This window comes from Loxodonta africana, chromosome 10, assembly GCF_030014295.1.
Source record: "Loxodonta africana isolate mLoxAfr1 chromosome 10, mLoxAfr1.hap2, whole genome shotgun sequence".
In the NCBI taxonomy this organism is placed as follows: domain Eukaryota; kingdom Metazoa; phylum Chordata; class Mammalia; order Proboscidea; family Elephantidae; genus Loxodonta; species Loxodonta africana.
In genome coordinates this window covers 5,174,498-5,195,287 of record NC_087351.1, presented here as the reverse complement: position 1 = coordinate 5,195,287, position 20,790 = coordinate 5,174,498, and the positions used below count along the sequence as shown (strand labels likewise).

Sequence of the window (20,790 nt, the reverse complement as noted above, 5' to 3'; positions counted from 1 at the left end):
AAACCAATAATAATATCAGAAACCAGCACAACACAAGGTCACAGAACAGAGCATCCTGATATCAACTCAAATAGGGAAATCACAAAAACAAATTAAGATTAATTTTAAAAAGAAAAAAAACACTCAAAACAGGGAATCATTGAAGTCTATATGTAAAAGATCACAATAATCAAAAAGAGGGACTAAATACAGGTGGCATAGAACTGCCATATGGAGAGGGATACAAGGTGATATAGGACATTACAAGTTAGGTTTTTACTTAGAAAAATAGGGGTAAATATTAAGGTAACCACAAAGAGGTATAATAACTCCATAACTCAAAATAAAAACCAAGAAAAACATAACAACTCAGCAAACATAAAGTCAAATACTATGAAAATGAGGAACACACAATTTACAAAGAAAAACATCTCAGCACAAAAAAGTAAGTGGAAAAATGAAATTGTCAACAACACACACATAAAGGCATCAAAATGGCAGTACATTCAGCGTAATTATAGGTAAGTATAAACACATAAAAAAATTTTTTTTTATGTGTTTATACTTACCTATAATTCCGCTGAATGTAAATGGACTGAATGCACCAATAAAGAGACAGAGAGTCTCAGACTGGATAAAGAAACACGATCCGTCTGTATGCTGCCTACAAGAGACACACCTTAGACTTAGAGACACAAACAAACTAAAATTCAAAGGATGGAAAAAAATATATCAAGCAAACAATAAGCAAAAAAGAGCAGGAGTAGCAATATTAATTTCTGACAAAATAGACTTTAAAGTGAAATCTACCACAAAGGATAAAGAAGGACACTAAATAATGATTAAAGGGACAATTGACCAGGAAGATATAACCATATTAAATATTTATGCACCCAATGACAGGGCTGCAAGATACATAAAACAAACTTTAACAGAACTGAAAAGTGAGATAGACACCTCCACAATTAGAGTAGGAGACTTCAACACACCACTTTCGGAGAAGGATAGGACATCCAGTAAGAAGCTCAATAGACACACGGAAGACCTAATTGCTACAGTCAACCAACTTGACCTCATAGACTTATACAGAACACTCCACCCAACAGCTGCAAAGTATACTTTTTTTTTCTAGCGCACATGGAACATTCTCTAGAATAGACCACGTATTAGGTCATAAAACAAACCTTTGCAGAATCCAAAACATCGAAATATTACAAAGCATCTTCTCAGACCACAAGGCCATAAAAGTGGAAATCAATAACAGAAAAATTAGGGAAAAGAAATGAAATACTTGGAAACTGAACAATACCCTGCTGAAAAAAGAGTGGGTTATAGAAGACATTAAGGAGGGAATAAAGAAATTCACAGAATGCAACGAGAATGAAAATACTTCCTATCAGAACCTTTGGAACACAGCAAAAGCAGTGCTCAGAGGTCAATTTATATCAATAAATGCACACATACATAAAGAAGAAAGAGCCAAAATCAGAGAACTGTCCCTACAATTTGAACAAATAGAAAGTGAGCAACAAAAGAACCCATCAGGCCCCAGAAGAAAACAAATAATAAAAATTAGAGCTGAACTAAATGAATTAGAGAACAGAAAAACAATTGAAAGAATTAACAAAGCCAAAAGCTGGTTCTTCAAAAAAATTAAAAAAATTGATAGACCATTGGCCAGACTGACTAAAGAATTACAAAAAGGAAACAAATAACCTGAATAAGAAACGAGATGGGCCACATCACAACAGACCCAACTGAAATTAAAAGAATCATATCAGATTATTATGAAAAATTGTACTCTAACAAATTTGCAGACCTAGAAGAAATGGATGAATTCCTAGAAAAACATTACCTACCTCAACTAACACAATCAGAAGTAGAACAACTAAATAGACCCATAACAAAAAAAGAGATTGAAATGGTAATCAAAAAACTCCCAACAAAAAAAAGCCCTGGCCTGGATGGCTTCACTGCAGAGTTCTACCAAACTTTCAGAGAAGAGTTAACACCACTACTACTAAAGGTATTTCAAAGCGTAGAAAATGATGGAATACTGCCTAACTCATTCTATGAAGCCACCATATCCCTGACACCAAAACCAGGTAAAGACATCACAAAAAAAGAAAATTACAAACCTATACCCCTCATGAACATAGATGCAAAAATCCTGAACAAAATTCTAGCCCATAGAATTCAACAACATATCAAAAAAATAATCCACCACGACCAAGTGGGATTTATACCAGGAAAAAAAAAACAATTTTTTTTTATGCGAGGCTGGTTTAATATTTGAAAAACCATTAATATAAGCCACCATATAAATAAAACAAAAGACAAAAACCACATGATCTTATCAATTGATGCAGAAAAGGCATTTGACAAAGTCCAACACCCATTTATGATAAAAACTCTCAGCAAAATAGGAATTGAAGGAAAGTTCCTCAGCATAATAAAGGGCATATATGCAAAGCCAACAGCCAACATCACTCTAAATGGAGAGAGCGTGAAAGCACTTCCCTTGAGAACGGGAACCAGACAAGGATGCCCTTTATCACCGCTCTTATTCAACATTGTGCTAGAGGTCCTAGCCAGAGCAATTAGGCTAGACAAAGAAATAAAGGGCATCCGGATTGGCAAGGAAGAAGTAAAATTATCTCTATTTGCAGATGACATGATCTTATACACAGAAAACCCTAAGGAATCCTTAAGAAAACTACTGAAACTAATAGAAGAGTTTGGCAGAGTCTCAGGTTATAAGATAAACATACAAAAATCACTTGGATTCCTCTACACCAACAAAAAGAACATCGAAGAGGAAATAACCAAATTAATACCATTCACAGTAGCCCCAAGAAGATAAAATACTTAGGAATAAATCTTACCAAAGATGTAAAAGACCTATACAAAGAAAACTACAAAGTAGTACTGCAAGAAACTAAAAAGGACCTACTTAAGTGGAAAAACATACCTTGCTCATGGATAAAAAAAAAAAAAAATTGCTCATAGATAGGATAGTAAAAATGTTTATTCTACCAAAAGCCATCTATACATACAATGCACTTCCGATCCAAATTCCAATGACATTTTTTAGTGTGATGGAGAAACAAATCACCAACTTCATATGGAAGGGGAAGAAGCCTCGGATAAGTGAAGCATTACTGAAAAAGAAGAAGAAAGGGGGAGGCCTCACTCTACCTGATTTCAGAACCTATTATACAGCCACAGTAGTCAAAACAGCCTGGTACTGGTACAACAGGCACATAGACCAATGGAACAGAATTGAGAACCCAGATATAAATCCATCCACATATGAGTAGCTGATATTTCACAAGGGCTTGTGTCAGTTAATTGGGGAAAAGATAGTCTTTTTAACAAGTGGTGCTGGCATAACTGGATATCCATTTGTAAAAAAATGAAACAGGACCCATACCTCACACCATGCACAAAAATTAACTCCAAGTGGATCAAAGACCTAAACATAAAGACTAAAACAATAAAGATCATGGAAGAAAAAATAGGGACAATGTTAGGAGCCCTAATACAAGGCATAAACAGAATACAAAAGATTACCAAAAATGACGAAGAGAAACCAGGTAACTGGGAGCTCCTAAAAATCAAACACCTATGCTCATCTAGAAAAAGCTCATCTAGAGATTTCACCAAAAGAGTAAAAAGACCACCTACGGATTGGGAAAGAATTTTCAGCTATGACATCTCCGACCAGCGCCTGATCTCTAAAATCTATATGATTCTGTTAAAACTCAGCCACAAAAAGACAAACAACCCAATCAAGAAGTGGGCAAAGGATATGAACATGCACGTCACTAAAGAAGATATTCATTCAGGCAGCTAACAGATACATGAGAAAATGCTCTCGATCTTTAGCCATTAGAGAAATGCAAATTAAAACTACGATGAGATTCCAAAAAACACAAGATAATAAATGTTGGAGAGGCTGCGGAGAGATTGGAACTCTTATACACTGCTGGTGGGAATGTAAAACAGTACAACCACTTTGGAAATCTATCTGGCATTTTCTTAAAAAGTTAGAAATAGAACTACCATACAACCCAGAAATCCCACTCCTCGGAATATACCCTAGAGAAATAAGAGCCTTCACACAAACAGATATATGCACACCCATGTTTATTGCAGCTCTGTTTACAATAGCAAAAAGCTGGAAGCAACCAAGGTGTCCATCACAGGATGAATGGTTAAATAAATTGTGGTATACTCACACAATGGAATACTACGTATCGATAAAGAACAGTGATGAATCTGTGAAACATTTCATAACATGGAGGAACCTGGAAGGCATTATGCTGAGTGAAATTAGTCAGATGCAAAAGGACAAATGTTGTGTAAGACCACTATTCTAAGATCTTGAGAAACAGTATAAACTGAGAAGAACACATACTTTTGTGGTTACGAGGGGGGGAGGGAGGGAGGGTGGGGGAGGGTTATTTACTGATTAGTTAGTAGATAAGAACTACTTTAGATGAAGGGAAGGACAATACTCAATACAGGGAAGGTCAGCTCAACTGGACTGGACCAAAAGCAAAGAAGTTTCTGGGATAAACTGAAGTCTTCAAAGGTCAGTGGAGCAAGGGCGGGGCTTTGGGGACTATGGCTTCAGGGGACTTCTAAGTCAATTGGCAAAATAATTCTATTACAAAACATTCTGCATCCCACTTTGAAATGTGGCGTCTGGGGTCTTAAATGCTAACAAGCGGCCATCTAAGATGGATCTATTGGTCTCAACCCACCTGGATCAAAGGAGAATGAAGAACACCAAGGTCACACGATAACTATGAGCCCAAGAGACAGAAAGGGCCACAGGAACCAGAGACTTACATCATCCTGAGACCAGAAGAACTAGATGGTGCCTGGCCACAACCGATGACTGCCCTGACAGGGAGCACAACGGAGAACCTCTGAGGGAGCAGGAGATCAGTGGGATGCAGACCCCAAATTCTCATAAAAAGACCAGACTTAATGGTCTGACTGAGACTAGAGGAATTCCAGCGGTCATGGTCCCCACACCTTCTGTTGGCCCAGGACAGGAACCATTCCCGAAGACAACTCATCAGACATGGAAGGGACTGGACAATGGGTAGGAGAGAGATGCTGATGAAGAGTGAGCTAGTTGTATCAGGTGGACACTTGAGACTGCAATGGCATCTACTGTCTGGAGGGGAGATGGGACGGTAGAGAGGGTTAGAAACTGGCAAAATTGTCACGAAAGGAGAGACTGGAAGGGCTGACTCATTAGGGGGAGAGTAAGTGGGAGTATGGAGTAAGGTGTATATAAGCTTATATGTGACAGACTGACTTGATTTGTAAACCTTCCCTTAAAGCTCAATAAAAATTATTAAAAAAAAAAAAAAGAATGAGCTTGGACCCGTATCTCACACCATATTTGAAAATTAACCATGCTCTATTTTTTTTTTTTTTATAGCAAAGGTTTCTGCCTTTCATCACATCTTTTTCTTAGTGTCTTTGTAATAATACTTGGCTTATTCACTTTCTGTGTGCGTGTAAGGAGATGTTTTGTCATGGTTGTTTTCCAGTCTTTGCCTTTCAGGGGCTCACTCCTTAAAATATGAAATATTTTATTGCAGAAATTGTTTGCTTTCTAAGAATTGACACAGAGTAGTTCCAAAATTAGTCAACATTTAGACTGAAGGATTTAGAAGAAGAGATACTTGAAAACACTCAATAGCTTCTGGTAGTCCATACTAATAATCTCAGAAAAAAAAGTTAGGGAGGTCATTCCAGGAATATGAAACCATATCATTATACCTTAAAGTTAAACTCAAGTGTCTAAATCTCTAAGGAGCCCTGGTGGTGCAACAATTAAGTTCTCAGCTATTAACCAAAAGGTTGGTGGTCTGAGCCCACCCAGTGGCTCCACAGGAGAAAGACCTGGTGATCTGCTTCTGTAAAGATTACAGCCAAGAACATCCTGTGGGGCAGTTCTGCTCTATCCTACAAGGTCACTAGTAGTTGGAATCGACTCAGCAGCATCCAACACAGTATCTGACCCTCAGGCTAAATGCTGCAGTGCACAGCGTTAGTTCCCATCAGCCTTCCAGTCCTACCATTCCCATCTGCACACACACAATGATTTAAAAAACAAATTTTCTTTTATTAATGATTAATTGTATGTTCTATGAGGAACCCAGTTAGGTCTTGAATTTACTCCACCCAATATTATTTGCTGTAAAAAAAAAGTATTTCAAAAGCAGCTTAAAATATATATCTTCCAAACATAGAATTTATATGGTATGACTTTTTTCATCTGGTAATCCAGTTTTCTACAGTAATTGCAGTATCTATAAAATTACTTGGCTTCTAGAATTATATATTTATTTTCGTATAACAAAATTTTTAGAATAATCAATCACCATTGTTTTTAAACATAGACGTGGGCATGACATGTTTTGTAAAGCAAGAAATTAACAACTTTTTACCTGTTCAAAATAAAATAGTGCAATCCAAAAGTTTTAGGTACCAAAATAATGACCAATACTTAAGTGACATAATCATACCTGACAACCAAAGAAAAATGTTATTCCCTAGATCTTCTTTAAATTCATCATTAAAGAGGTTACTGGATTCTGGGAACGCTTCCTGAAATGTCACATAGATAGCTTGTGCCAAACAATCGGGGTATACCTACAAAAAACAGAGTCATGTTAGAATTATTTCATATTTTATATAACATATCTCAGTTACCAAAGACATTATTATTTAGTTTGTAAAATATACATGTTCCTTTTATAGCTTGCTTTTGGTCATTTTATCACTTTTTTGTCTCTCCACTTGAGGGAGATGAGTAAAGAAGAGTCTGAAACTCAGATCAGCTGATTTGGTTATTTGTTAGCATTTTAGGGAAATTTTTAATTTGGGTAAAGAATGAAGTTAACAAGTAAGATAAGGTTTTATTATTATTTATCTATTTCATTCAGCCTTTCAATTCTTGTTCTCTTTTAGAAAGTGACATATGTGGGTTATCACAATTAAAAGTATTTTTGAATTACTGAAGCTCGTTTAGGTGAATTATTGTATATATTGTAATGAATATTGTATTGTTTATATATTATAACCATGATCACATATCAACAAATTTATGGCACTGCCAGTATTATATTAGCCTTAAAATCTCTAAACTACTGAATTTCTCTCAAAAAAAAAACAAAAACTCATTGCCATTGAGCCGATTCTGACTCACAGTGACCCTATAGGACAGAGTAGCCCCCATAGGGTTTCCAAGGAGTGCCTGGTGGTTTTGTACTGCCAAGCTGTTGGTTAGCAGCCTTAGCTTTTAATCACTACTCTACCAGGGTTTCTCTCAGGGAGTGACTAAAAACAGAAAGATATCATATTTTTACAGTAAAGTATTTTAACAATTTATAGAAACTATTAAAAAAATTTTTTTTTTATTCTGGTACTCTGAATTCAGATCAATAGTTACAACCACAATGTAAGCTTTTAATAATGTAAAATTTTAGAACTAGAAGGGACATTCTGAAACCAAACCCATTGCTGTCGAGTCAATTCTGACTCATAGCGACCCTATTAGAGGTCATTTAATGTCTTAATAATTGCCCCCAACGATATACACATTCTAATACCTGGAATCTGTGAATGTTACTTTATATGGCAAAAGGCACTTTGCAGATGTGATTAAATTAAATATCTTGAGATGAGGAGATTATTCTGTATTATTTGGTGGTCCTGAATGTAACCAAAAATGTCCTTTTAAGAGGGAACCTGAGGGAAATTTAAGTACAGAAGAGAAGGCAATGTGATAATGGAAACAGAGACGGAAATGATGCAGCCCCAAGTCAAGGAATGCTGGCAGCCACCAGAATCTGGAAGGGGCAAGGAACAGGCTCTCCCTGGAGCCTCCACCAGAAGAAACAAGCCATACTGACATCTTGATTTTAGCCCCATAAAATCCATTTTGGACATAGAGCATCCAGAACTGTAAGAGAATAAATTTCTGTCTCATTTGAAGCCACTGAATTTGTGATCATTTGTCACAGCAGCAGTAGGAGACTAAAACAGTCATCTAATTTTAGTAGCGTTCAGACTTTCTGGTAGTGACGCTCTCTCTAAGGAACCCCATGCTTTTACTGGGGGAGGAGAGGAGAGCTATGTAATATATTACTGTATTATATTTAATGTTATTGAATGACCCATGGGCATTTTGTTACCAGAAATTATCAAATATTATATTTGTGGTATATAAAATCACAGTGAGGATTAAAATGAAAATGTTAAACAATACGACATAGGGGAATTTCTAAAAATTTTCTGTGAATATCTACTTTCAGGAGATCAAGGTACAAGAGATCAAGTGTTAGGCTGTGCTTGGAAAATTTTTGAAGGAATATCATTTTATGATATTGGAAGAAAGAGAAATAAAAGTCATACTAAATATGTTTAGGCTAATATTAATTTGTACTGATTAGTGGGACTTTTTATTTTTAAATATTAATAATAAATACAAATCAATTTGTCTTCCTTAGGTAGGATAAATCAGATGAGCCCATGGTAACTAAGCCTCCACTTATTTGAATGAGTTAAAACTAATGGCAGTTGGTCAATGGGAGATGACGCTCCACTTCTACTTAAGTAGCTCTGGATGGGCAGACCTGTCAGGAGGTGGCCTAGTTCTGAGGCACAGAAACAGAGAGAGGGAGCATAAAAAGAGGGCTGAGCACAGGTTAAGTGGTCAAGGTGTACATCTTGCTTATTCTCAGACAAAGATTTGAATGTTGATCCTACAAGTTCTAATTTCTTCTTGGAAAAAGGCACTAAAAATAGGGGTCCAGAAAAAGTCACAATGTAATTTGGACCATAAAAGTATCTTGCACTGGGACCAGAAATTGGGGAATGGAAACACACAACAGTGCCAAGTCTTCTTTCTTTGCCCACATTAAATGGGCCTCTTATCCTTAAGAGCCCTGTGTTATAGCATTTTGATATCACCAAATCATGTAAGTAGGCTAAATATATATTAATATGAACACCACCAAAGGAGAGACTAGCTGAATGAGTATGGGTAAAAGAAGCAGCCGGTTTTATAATCTCCAGACAATTTAATTGCAAAACTCCTAACCATTAACTAACTTTTTCCTGCAAAGAAGAAAAAGCAGTTTCAATATTAGCAGCAGAAAACTTCGCCTGTCTGTTAGAACATCACTGTTCAACAAGACACCAATTTATGAATCACAAATCTAATGTAAACTCTTCAGTTGACAGACAACCCAGCTGTGAACCTGACAGGCTAAGTCATTTGCCACCAACACCCAAGTAATTAGTAGCGGGTTCCAGACACGAAGCCAAGTGTCTTTATTCCCAGTCCACTCCTTATTCCCTCTACCACACTTTACGTACATGTTTGTAAGTAAAATAGGTCAACACTGAACATAAATAACTGGCAAACTAGTGAATTTAGGTTTGTTTATATTCTCATTGTGAAGGACATTTAACTCTTTTTATTTTAGGTCCATTTTACCCATGAAAACATTTACTGATTCCAAAATACTTACGTATTTCTGATTTGCAAATGCCAGTGCAATAAAATATTTTAACCACAGCTCCTACTCTGAAATGCTAGATGTTTAAACTTAAAAATGCCCAGCGAAATTCCTATGCACCTTCATTTCACATTAATCAAGAACATAAATTATTTTAATCAATCCTATTCATTAGTTAGCCTAACAAGAGAAAAGTGAAACAAGCATTTGATTAAAAAACGTGCATACGGTTCTCTCCTATAACAGGTACTGAGACCCTGGGCGCTGCATATACTTGTTCTCTTAAATCAAAAGATCTATTGTCAAGGAAAAGAAAACATGATAAATGATTTTACAGATAAATAAAAAAGACAAAAATCTATATAGAATAAGTCAACAATGTTCAAATGAATAATATGCAAACAAAATACCTGTACCACTAAGGAGATTTTGTAAAACTTTAGACAATGTTCTGGGGGCAGGGGAGAAGCAAAGCTTTTTAAATATTATCATTACTCTATCTCAGACAGTTTTGCCTTAAAAAAAAAAAAAAAAACCAAACATATTCTCATACGTATTTTAAATAAAATACCTACTTCATTCACTCTAAAATAATGAGCATAACCTGTTGACTTCTACGAGTTTACCTGTAAGAATGCATCCTTTCGACTTAGTGGTATGCTCATGAAAAGGGTTGCATAACTTTCTGAAATTCTATCAAACAAGGAATCTTGATTTTCTCTGTCAGGCTTAAAAAACAAAAGATGTATGGGATTAAATGTTGCAGTTTAAAGTTAGAATTTGCTTGCATACTGTCAGTAATTTTATCTACTCTTAAAAGGGAGATTAACTGGTATAGCGAAGAGTATGAGTTTTGGCATCCTGCAGACCAGAATTTGAAAGCTGACTCAGTTGTTCACAGGCTGCATTACTCCGAGCAAGTTAATTAAGTCCTCATTTCCTCAAACACACGTCATCTGTACCGATATAGATCTTTAAAGGCGTGTAGGAAAATTGAACAAAGACAGGGATCATGTTTTGCCTGACTTTGTATTTAAAGCCTTCAGTACAGTGCCTATCAACAGAAAGCACTCAAATGTTGATGAATTAATGAAAATTCATGAATAGTAGTTGGAATGTGGAAGACGATTATGATTTAGTTAGCTTCTACTGTTGTATAACCATTCCAACCTTTCATTATCAGTAATTTAATATGATTAAAGAAACTTCTGGGATGAGACAGTCATAGCCAGAACCAGAAAACTTATGTCATGTTAGTTAAACTGGAAACTAAGTATGTCGTACGAAGGAAAAAATACATAGATAATAACAATGTCAATAGTAAAGTCCTAATCTAGCACTCTGAAGTCTAGTTCTCTCAAGTCACGAAGAGATGAATAAAGAGTTCAAATCCATGAATTAAGCAATAAAGATGAATTAAAGAGTCCAAATTCATTTACGATGTTAGTTGGGGAAACCAAAGCTGACATTAATAATTTTTGATAGCAAACACCAAAAATGATGAAATTTCGTTTTCCATGAAACTAGCAAGCCGAATGAGGTTGGATGTATAAATATATATAACCTTATACCTAAAATGGGACTTAGATATCATCTAGCAGAAGTCCCTCTACTTTAAAGACTGTGAGGATGCTCGAAGAGAGAATCATTTGTTATACAGTTAAGTAACGGGGAGACAGGTCAGAAGCTAGGTCTTCTAACTTCCCATCCAGCTCTCGTAAGTGTACAGTAACATTCGTTACACAGTTCAATAATGGGGAGACAGATTAGAAGCTAGGTCTTCTAACTTCCCATACAGCTCTCATAAGTGAACAGTAAGTTTACAGAAGTAGGATAAAAGCAAAAATAACAATGTTAATAATAATTCTTGATCACTTATATAATAGGCAGTGGTTCTAAGATATATATGATTTAATTTTCACACAACCCTACAAAGGATGAATATATTCCAATTATACAGATGAAATAGTGCTCTGAGAAGTGTTAAAGAAGTCAGGGATGCAAAAAAAAATTACTATTCAAGGAAGTCAGCATATTTTAAGTATACAGTTTACACTTAGCATGTATGAAAAGGAGCCCTGGTGGGGCAGTGGTTAAAGGCTTGCTGCTAACCAACCGAAAGCTTGGCGGTTTAAACCCACCAGCCTCTCTGTGAGAGAAGGATGGGGCGGTCTGCTATGAGTAGGAATCGACTCCTCGCAAGTGGGTTTGGTTCTGAGTTTATGTACGAACAGAAAATAAATTTTCCCAAGACAGAAAGTTCCAGGATATGTTCTTGGATTCATATGATTCAACATAGGGCTCACACTATATTTACCTACAGAGAAGAAAAACAAAAAAACCCAAATCCATTGCCGTAGAATTGATTCCGGCTCATAGTGACCCTATAGGACAGAACAGAAGTGCCTATAGAGTTTCCAAGGCTGTGAATCTTTACGTAAGCGAGCCGCCACATCTTTCTCCCACTGAGCAGCTGGTGGTTCCAATCACTGACCTTTCGGTTCGCAGCTAAATGTTTGACCACTGTGGCACCAGAGTAGCAAATCAATATGGTAATTTTTGTAAAGGTTTTATGTGCTCTTGAAAAGAAAATATCCTGCAGCTGTTGGGCATTCATGATACCTATGTATCCATCGTACTAAGTTTATTGAGCTGTTTCAAACTTTCTATATCCTTATAGCTCTTTGTTTCTTTGCTTACTATCAAATACTGAGAGAACTATGTTAAAGACTCTCATTTTTACAGTAGATTTCTCTATTTCTCCTGGTGGGTCTTTCAATTTTGGTCTATATATTTTGAGGGTATGTTTTAGGTATATGCAAGGTTAGAATTAAGTCTTTCATAATTATGATAATGATTTTCATAATTATGATGAATTAAATTTTTATAATTATGCAGTTGCCCTCTTTATCTCCATCAATTTCTCCCTATTTGAAGTGTATCTTAGATGATATATATTTACACCAGTTATTGTGTGGTTAGTATTGGCTTGTCATATCTTTCTCCATTATTTTACTTTGAATATTTCCATATCCTTATATTATACAGGTGACTCCTACAAACTCTTTTTCCTGTATAGTTACAATTACTGCAATTATGAGTATATTTGGCTTTATTTCCACCGCCTTATTTTATCTTTTCTCTCTTTGATTTTTTCCCCTTAACTTCTACTCTTTTCAGAGTTATAAACTCTACTTTTATTCTTTTAATTGCAACTCCAGAAACTTAACTTGCAAAATACTTATCCTAGTCCATAGTTAATCACTATCTTTACCCTCCTATTGCATTATAAATATCATAACTTTTATGATATCGTTTACTTCTATGTAGTTCTTTTTCTGAACCTCGAAAGGCATTATTCTTATTCTTTAAATGGTCAACAGGTCTTTAGATTTACCACGTTTATCACTTCCATATATCTTCATTCCTTCATACATCTTAGACCTTTCATCTGAAATCATTCTCTTCCTGCCTAAAATAAACGTTTTAGATCTTTCTTTAGGAAGGGTCTGCAAATGGCAAACTCCCGGGTTTTGTTTTTCTTAAATGGCCTCATTTTCCCACCCTTGTTTGTTGAAGACATATTTGCTGGATAAGGAATTTTAGACTGATAGTTCTTTTCTCGGAACACAAGATACCATTCTATTGTATTCTTGCTTCTGTTGCTGTTACTGAGATGTCATCCACCAATCTAATTACTGCGCACTTTAAGGTCATATGTTTTTTCTTTTCTTAAGATTTGCTCAAATTCCTTAGCTTCGATGTGTATAGCTATGGACTTCAAAATTTTTATTTTGTCTGGGACTTCTTGGACATCTTATAGATATGATTAGATGACTTCATTAGAAAAGTTTAGCCAGTAAGTCTCCAATATTTTCTCTACCACATTCTCTTTTAGAACTGCAATCAGACTCCAGTTAGACGTTCTCACTTTACCCTCCATGTCTCTTATATTCCTTTCATATTTTCTACTTTTATTTATCTCTGCTGAATTTTGATAATTTCTTCAGGCCCTATTTATCCTATTTCCAATACCCTATTTATCTCCTCAGGTGTGGCTAATCTAATGAAAAACTTGTGCACTGAAATTTTTTCTTTAGTTTCTTTTAATTCTCTACATATATACAGTAAAATTTACCCTTTTTGGTGTACAATTGTATGAATTTTGGCAAACACACACAACTGCATGAAGACTATCATTATTTAAGATATAGAACAGTTCCATCACCCCTAATAGTTCCTTTATGCTGCCTGTTAAAGTCAGCCCCTTCCCATATCCCCAGCCTGTGGCAGCCATTTTTCTATTCCTACAATTTTATTTTTTCACAATGTTGGATAAATGGATTAATACAATATGTATGGTTCAATCTTCCTTCATTTAATATAATGCATTCGAGATTATTCATGTCATTGCATGTAGCAGTAGTTTTGTTCCTTTCCATTGGTGAGCACTATTCCATCGTATGGATATACCACAGTTTGATTTCCACTGAGGGGAAATTTCTGCCACATTCTGTCAATTCTCTTCCAGAATTGCAACCAGGCTCAAGTTAGACCTTTTTAGCTTATCCTCCATGTTTCTTATATTCCTTCTCATATCTGAGGGACATTGGGCTGTTTCCAGTTCAGGGTGACTATGAATAAAGCTGTCATAAACATTTGCATACAGGTTTCTGTGTGAGCATATACTTTTATTCCACTTGGATAAATACCCAGGAGTGAGATTACTGGATTGTATCATAAATGTATATTTAACTTTATAATAAACTGCCAAACTGTTTTCTGAAGTGGCTGTTCCCGTTTTGGATTCACTCCCATCAGCAGTGTTCGGGTGCTCTACATTGTGGTATTGTTGTACCGTGTATTTTGTTTTCCCCTTCCATTCTGGAGCCCTGGTGGCACAGTGGTTAAGAGCTTGGCTACTAACCAAAAAGGTCAGCAGTTCGAATCTACCATCTGCTCCTTGGAAGCCCTTTGGGGGCAGTTCTATTCTGTCTTATACGGTTGTTATGAATTGACTTGACAGTGACCAGACCAGTGCCTTCGAGTTGATTCCGACTCATAGCGACCCTATAGGACAGAGTAGAATTGCCCCCAAGGAGCGCCTGGCGGATTTGAACTGCCGACCCTTTGATTAGCAGCCGTAGAACTTAACCACTACACCACTGGGATTTTTTTGTTTTTCTTCCATTCTGTGTGTGGTGGTATCGCACTGTATTTTTAATGATTAATGATGTCGATCACATTTTCATCTCCTTATTTGCCATCCGTATATCTTCTTTGGTGAAGTGTGTGTTCAAATCTTTTGTCCATTTTTTTCCCTATTCGTTTGTTTTAATGATTTTGAGAGTTCTTTGTATAGTCTGAATACAAGTCCTTTCTCAGATATGTGACCTGAAGATATTTTCCCTCAGTATGTGCTTATCTTTTCATTCTCTTAGCTCTTTGGAAAGCAGTTCTTATTTATTTTTTAAATTTTATTGTGCTTTAGTTAAATTATACAAGTTAGTTTCTAATTTAAAAATTTACACACAAATTATTTTGTGACATTGGTTGCAATCCCCGCAATGTGTCAGCACTTTCCCCCTTTCCTTTTCCACCCCAGGTTCCCCATGTTCATTGGTCCGGTTTTCCTGTTCTTTCCTGCCGTCTCATCTTTGCTTTTGGGTGGGTGTTGCCCATTCGGCCTTATATACTTGATTGAACTACGAAGCACATTATTGTTTGTTTTATAGGCCTGTCTAATCTTTGGCCGAACGGTAGATTTCGGGAGTGGCTTCAGTTCTGAGTTAGCAGGGTGACTGGGGGACATGGTCTTGGGGGCTCCTCCAGTCTCTGTCAGACCAGTAAGCCTGGTCCTTTTATGCGAACTAGAATTTTATCCTACATTTTTCTACCACTCTGTCCAGGGCCCTCTATTTTGATCCCTGTCAGAGTGGTTGGTGGTGGTAGCTGGGCACCATCTAGTTCTTCTGGGTTCAGGCTGATGGAAGCTGTGGTTCACGTGGTCCATTAGTCCTCTGGACTAATATTTTCCTTATGTCTTCCGTTTTCTTCATTCTCTTTGTTCTGGACAGGATGGGACTAACAGATGTATCTTAGATGGCCACTCACAAGCTTTTAAGACTCCAGATACTACTCACCAAAGTAGGATGTAGAGCATTTTTTTTATAAACTTGGATGTCCCTGGGGACCTTGGTGTCCAGCTCTCAGCCCCAGTAACTCAGTCCCTCAAAGTGTCTGGATGTGTCTAGGAAGCTTCTATGACTTTGCCTTAGTCGAGTTGTGCTGACTTCCCCTATACAGGCATACTTTGTTTTATTGCACTTCACTTTATTGCACTTCGCAGATATTGTGTTTTTTCAAATTGAAACTTTGTGACAACTCTGTGTTGAACAAGTCTGTTGGTGCCATTTTTCTAACAGCATGTGCTCACTTCATGTCTCTGTGTCACATTTTGGTAATTATCATAATATTTCAAACTTTTCAGTATTATTATGTTGTTGTGACCTGTGATCAGTGATCTTTGATGTTACCATTGTGATTATTTTGGGGTGCCACGGACCCTGTCCATATAAGACAGCGAACTTAATCGATAAATGTTGTGTGTGTTCTGACTACTCCACTGACAGGCCATTCCCCTGTATCTCTCCCTCTCCCTGTCCCCTGAGATCTGACAATACTGAAATTAGGCCAATTAATAACCCCACAATGACCTCTAAGTGTTCAAGTGAAAGGAAGAGTCACATGTCCTTTACTTTAAATCAAAAGTTAGAAATGATTAAACTCAGTGAGGAAAGCGTGTTGAAGGCCAGGCCTCTTCTGTCAAACAGTTAACCAAGCTGTGAATGCAAAGGAAAAGTTCTTGAAGGAAATTAAAAATGCTGCTCCAGGGAACGCACAAATGGTAAGGAAGCAAAATAGCCTTATTACCGATACGGAGAAAGTTTTAGTGATCTGGGTAGAAGATCAAACTAGCCCCAATGTTCCTTTAAGCTAAAGCCTAATCCAGAGCAAGGCCGTAACTGTCTGTAATTCTAGGAAGGCTGAGAGAAGCGAGGAAGCTGCAGAAGAAAAGTTTGAAGCTAACGGAGGCTGGTTCTTGAGGTTTAAGGAAAGAAGCCGTCTCTGTGATACAGAAGTGCAAGGTGAAGCAGCAAGTGCTGATGTAGAGCTGCAGCGAGTCGTCCAGAAGGTGCAGCTGAGACGACCGACGAAGGGGCTGCGCTCAGCAACAGCTTTCCGTGCAGGTGAAGCAGCAAGTGTTGATGTAGAGCTGCAGCGAGTCGTCCAGAAGGTGCAGCTGAGACGACCGACGAAGGGGCTGCGCTCAGCAACAGATTTCCGTGTAGGTGAAGCAGCCTCATATCGGAAGAAGACGCTGTCTCGGACTTACATACCTAGGGAGAAGTCAGTGCCTGGCTTAAAAGCTTCAAAGGACAAGGTGACTCTCTTATCAGGGGCTAACGCAGTTGGTGACTTTAAGTTGAAGTCCATGCTCATTTATCACTCCAAAAATTCTAGGCCCTTAAGAATTATGCTAAATCTACGCTGCCTGTGCTGTATAAACGGAACAACAAAGCCTGGATGATAGCACATCTGTTTACAACATGGTTTACTGAATATTTTCAGCCCACTGTTGAGACCTACTGCTCAGAAAAAAAGATTCCTTTCAAAATATTACTGCTCACTGACAATGCACCTGGTCACCCAACGGCTCTCGTGGAGGTGTACAAGGAGATTAACGTTGTTTTCATGCCTGCTAACACAACATCCATTCATTCTGCAGCTCATGGATCAAAGAGTAATTTCAACTTTCAAATCTTATTATTTAAGAAATACATTTCATAAGGCTACGGCTGCCATAGATAGAGACTCCTCTGATGGGTCTGGGCAAAGTAAATTGAAAACCTTCTGGAAGGGATTCACCATTCTAGATGCCATTAAGCACATCTGTGATTCATGGGAAGAGGTCAAAGTATCAACATTAACAGGAGTTCAGATGACGAAGAGTTCAAGACTTCAGTGCAGGAAGTAATGCAGGTGTCGTGGAAACAGCAAGAGAACTAGAATCAGAAGTGGAGCCTGAAGATGTGACTGGATTGCTACAATCTAATGTTAAAGCTTTAACAGATGAGGAATTGCTTCCAACGGATGAGCAAAGAAAGTGGTTCCTTGAGATGGAATCTACTCCTGGTGAAGATGCTGTGAACATTGTTGAAATGACAACAAAAGATCTAAATACCACATAAATTTAGTTGATAAAGCAGTGGCAGGGTTTGAGATTGATTCCAATTTTGAAAGCAGTTCCACTGTGAGTAAAATTCTATCAAACAGCATCACATGCTACAGAGAAATCATTCATGAAGGGAAGAGTCAATTGATGTGGCAAACTTCATTACTGTCTTATTTTAAGAAATTGCCACAGCCACCCCATTCTTTAGCAATCACCAGCCTGATCAGTCAGCAGCCATCAACAAAGAGGGAAGACCCTCACTAGCAAAAAGATAGGACTTGCTGAAGGCTTAGATGGTTAGCCTTTTTAGCAATAAAATATTTTTTAATTGAGAATGTATATTGTGAGGTGGAGCCAAGATGGTGGAATAGACAGATGCTTCCGTCGAGCCCTCTTTACAACAAAGGCCCGAAAAAACAAATGAAACGAGTATATTTGTGACAAGCTGGGAGCCCTGGGCATCAAAGGCAAGCTTAGACAATGAACTGAGGGGCAGGGGAAGGAAGAGACCGTTTGGAAGCGGAGAGGAGTTGCCGGACCTGAATCGCGGGGAGCCCTCAGGTACCATTCCCGGAGCAGCGGCTGCGGCGGTGGGCTGATCCTAGCGTCCAGTCGCAGTTTCCTCAGGGAGAAGCATCCAGCCACACAGCCCACTCACACCTTCCGAACCTGAGGAGAAGGGCGCTCTCAGCAAAAGCTAAGTACTTGCATATATTTTACTGCGCCCCCCCACCCGCAAGCCGGCTTTAGCGACTGAATCCGTGGGCCTGAGATAGACGCTGGTGAGCACCTAGAGCCATACTCCCGGCCTTGGGGAAGGAAAAAATTTGCAATTGGAGGGAAAAGATAATTTGCTAGCTCCATTAAATGGGGGAGCTCAGGAAGAAGCGGCTCCCGTCCAGGCATAAACCATCTGTGGACCTTGAGCGCCTTTCCCTTCTGCATAGACCTGTGTGGGCCTATTTCGGGAGAATAGGCCCTTGTTGGCAAACTCCAACCATTTCAGCTGTGTGGTGGAAAGGTGGGTGTTTGACGTTTGACATTGCTTTGCCTATTAAACAAGGCCCTCGCCTACCCACAACAGGGACCTAAGGACTGGTAGCTCCACTCAGGTTACCCAGCCACCCGTGACATGGGTCCAAAGGTAACTGGTACCTCCAGTCCTTACAACAAAAACCTTGGGTGCCCATGGTCCCTCTGCAGAACCCACCCACCAGCACACTCTAGGGAACAGAGATGCATTTTCCTCAGGGGGTCGGTTCTCAGCCCCCTGCCTCGTTCACAGCGTGACCCCCTGCTGCAATCAGATATGGGTATATATGCCAATCACCCCTGCCCTTCTAAGACTGTAGGACAGAGCCTGTACCACACACTTGATATCAGCTACCTGGAAACCTGAGCTGAATTCATACAAAAAAACTGAATGGACTCCTAGACTGAAATACCTGGTAACAGCTCTAGCCAGCTGGGGACAGGACACCAGAGCTCCAAAGGCAAAAATAATCAAGCTAGCTCACTCAAGCAACCCATAGGGGTATGCCAAAACAAAACAAAGCAGGAAGCTACGGTACAGTAAGCAAGCATAAACTAATACAATAACTTATAAATGGCTCAGAGACAAGAGTCAATATCAAGCCCCATAAAGAAACAGGCCATGATCACCTCAACAGGCTCTCAAAACAAAGAATCCAGAGATCTTTTAGATGAAAGTACATTTCTGGAATTACCAGATGCAGAATACAAAAGTTTAATATACAGAACCCTTCAAAACATCAGCAAGGAAATGAGGCAATGCACAGAACAAGCCAAGGAACAGACAGATAAAGCAACTGAAGAAATTAGAAAGATTATTCAGAAACATAGTGAAAAGTTTAATAAGCTGGAAAAATCCATAGACAGACAGCAATCAGAAATTCAGAAGATTAACAATAAAATTACAGAATTAGATAACTCAATAGAAAGTCAGAGGAGCAGAATTGAGCAAGTAGAAGCTAGAATTTCTGAACTCGAAGATAAATCACTTGGCACTAATATATTTGAAGAAAAATCAGATAAAAGAATATAAAGAAATGAAGAAATCTTAAGACTCATGAGGGACTCTGTCAAGAGAAATAACCTATGAGTGATAGGAGTACCAGAACAGGGAGGGATAACAGAAAATACAGAGAAAATTGTTGAGGATTTGTTGGCAGAAAACTTCCCTTATATTGTGAAAGATGAGAAGGTATCTATCCAAGTTGCTCCTTGAACTCCACATAAGGTAGATCTTAAAAGAAAGTCACCAAGACACATTATAATCAAGCTTGCCAAAACCAAAGATAAAGAGATAATTGTAAGAGCAGCGAGGGATAAAAGAAAAGTCACCTACAAAGGACAGCCAATAACAATAAGCTCAGACTACTCAGCAGAAACCATGCAGGTAAGAAGGCAATGGGATGACATATTTAAAAAACTGAAGGAAAAAAACTGCCTGCCAAGAAACATATATCCATCAAAACTGTCTCTTAAATATGAGGGTGAAATTAAGACACTTCCAGACAAGCACAAGTTGAGGGAATTCTAAAAAACCAAACCAAATCTACAAGAAATACTAAAGGGAGTTCTTTGGTTAGAAAATCAATAATATCAGGTATCAAGCCAAGACTAGAACACTGGGAAGAGCAACCGGAAGTCAACCCAGACAGGGAAATCCAAAAAAACAAAGCAAGATTAAAAAAAAAAAAAAAAGCCCAACACAGGGTAACGGTCATGTTATTATATAAAAGAAGACAACATTAAAATAATAAAGAACGACTAAGAAATGTTAGCACCACCACAAGAAATGTAATTATACACATGCCATATGGAGAGGAACATACGGTGAAACAAAGAAATAAAATTTTAGTTTTAAATTTAGAAAAATAGGGGTAAATAATAGGGTAACCACAAAGGAGACAAACTATCCTACTCATCAAAATAAAATACAAGGGAAAAATACTGACTCAGCAGAAACAAAATCAACAACAACAAATATGAGGAAAA

The 20,790-nt window shown here is 37.8% G+C and overlaps 1 protein-coding gene across 1 annotated transcript in view; it reads right to left on the bottom strand.

The window, feature by feature from the left end:
- FAM227B (family with sequence similarity 227 member B) overlaps positions 1-20,790 on the bottom strand; it is a 343,918-nt gene that overhangs the window by 228,329 nt on the left and 94,799 nt on the right. Inside the window, exons 10-11 of the mRNA XM_023539060.2 lie at positions 10,160-10,261; positions 6,534-6,660 (exon numbers count right to left, since the gene is read on the bottom strand). Of these exons, the coding sequence (XP_023394828.2) occupies positions 6,534-6,660; positions 10,160-10,261 (229 nt within the window). The remainder of the gene's footprint in view (positions 1-6,533; positions 6,661-10,159; positions 10,262-20,790) is intronic.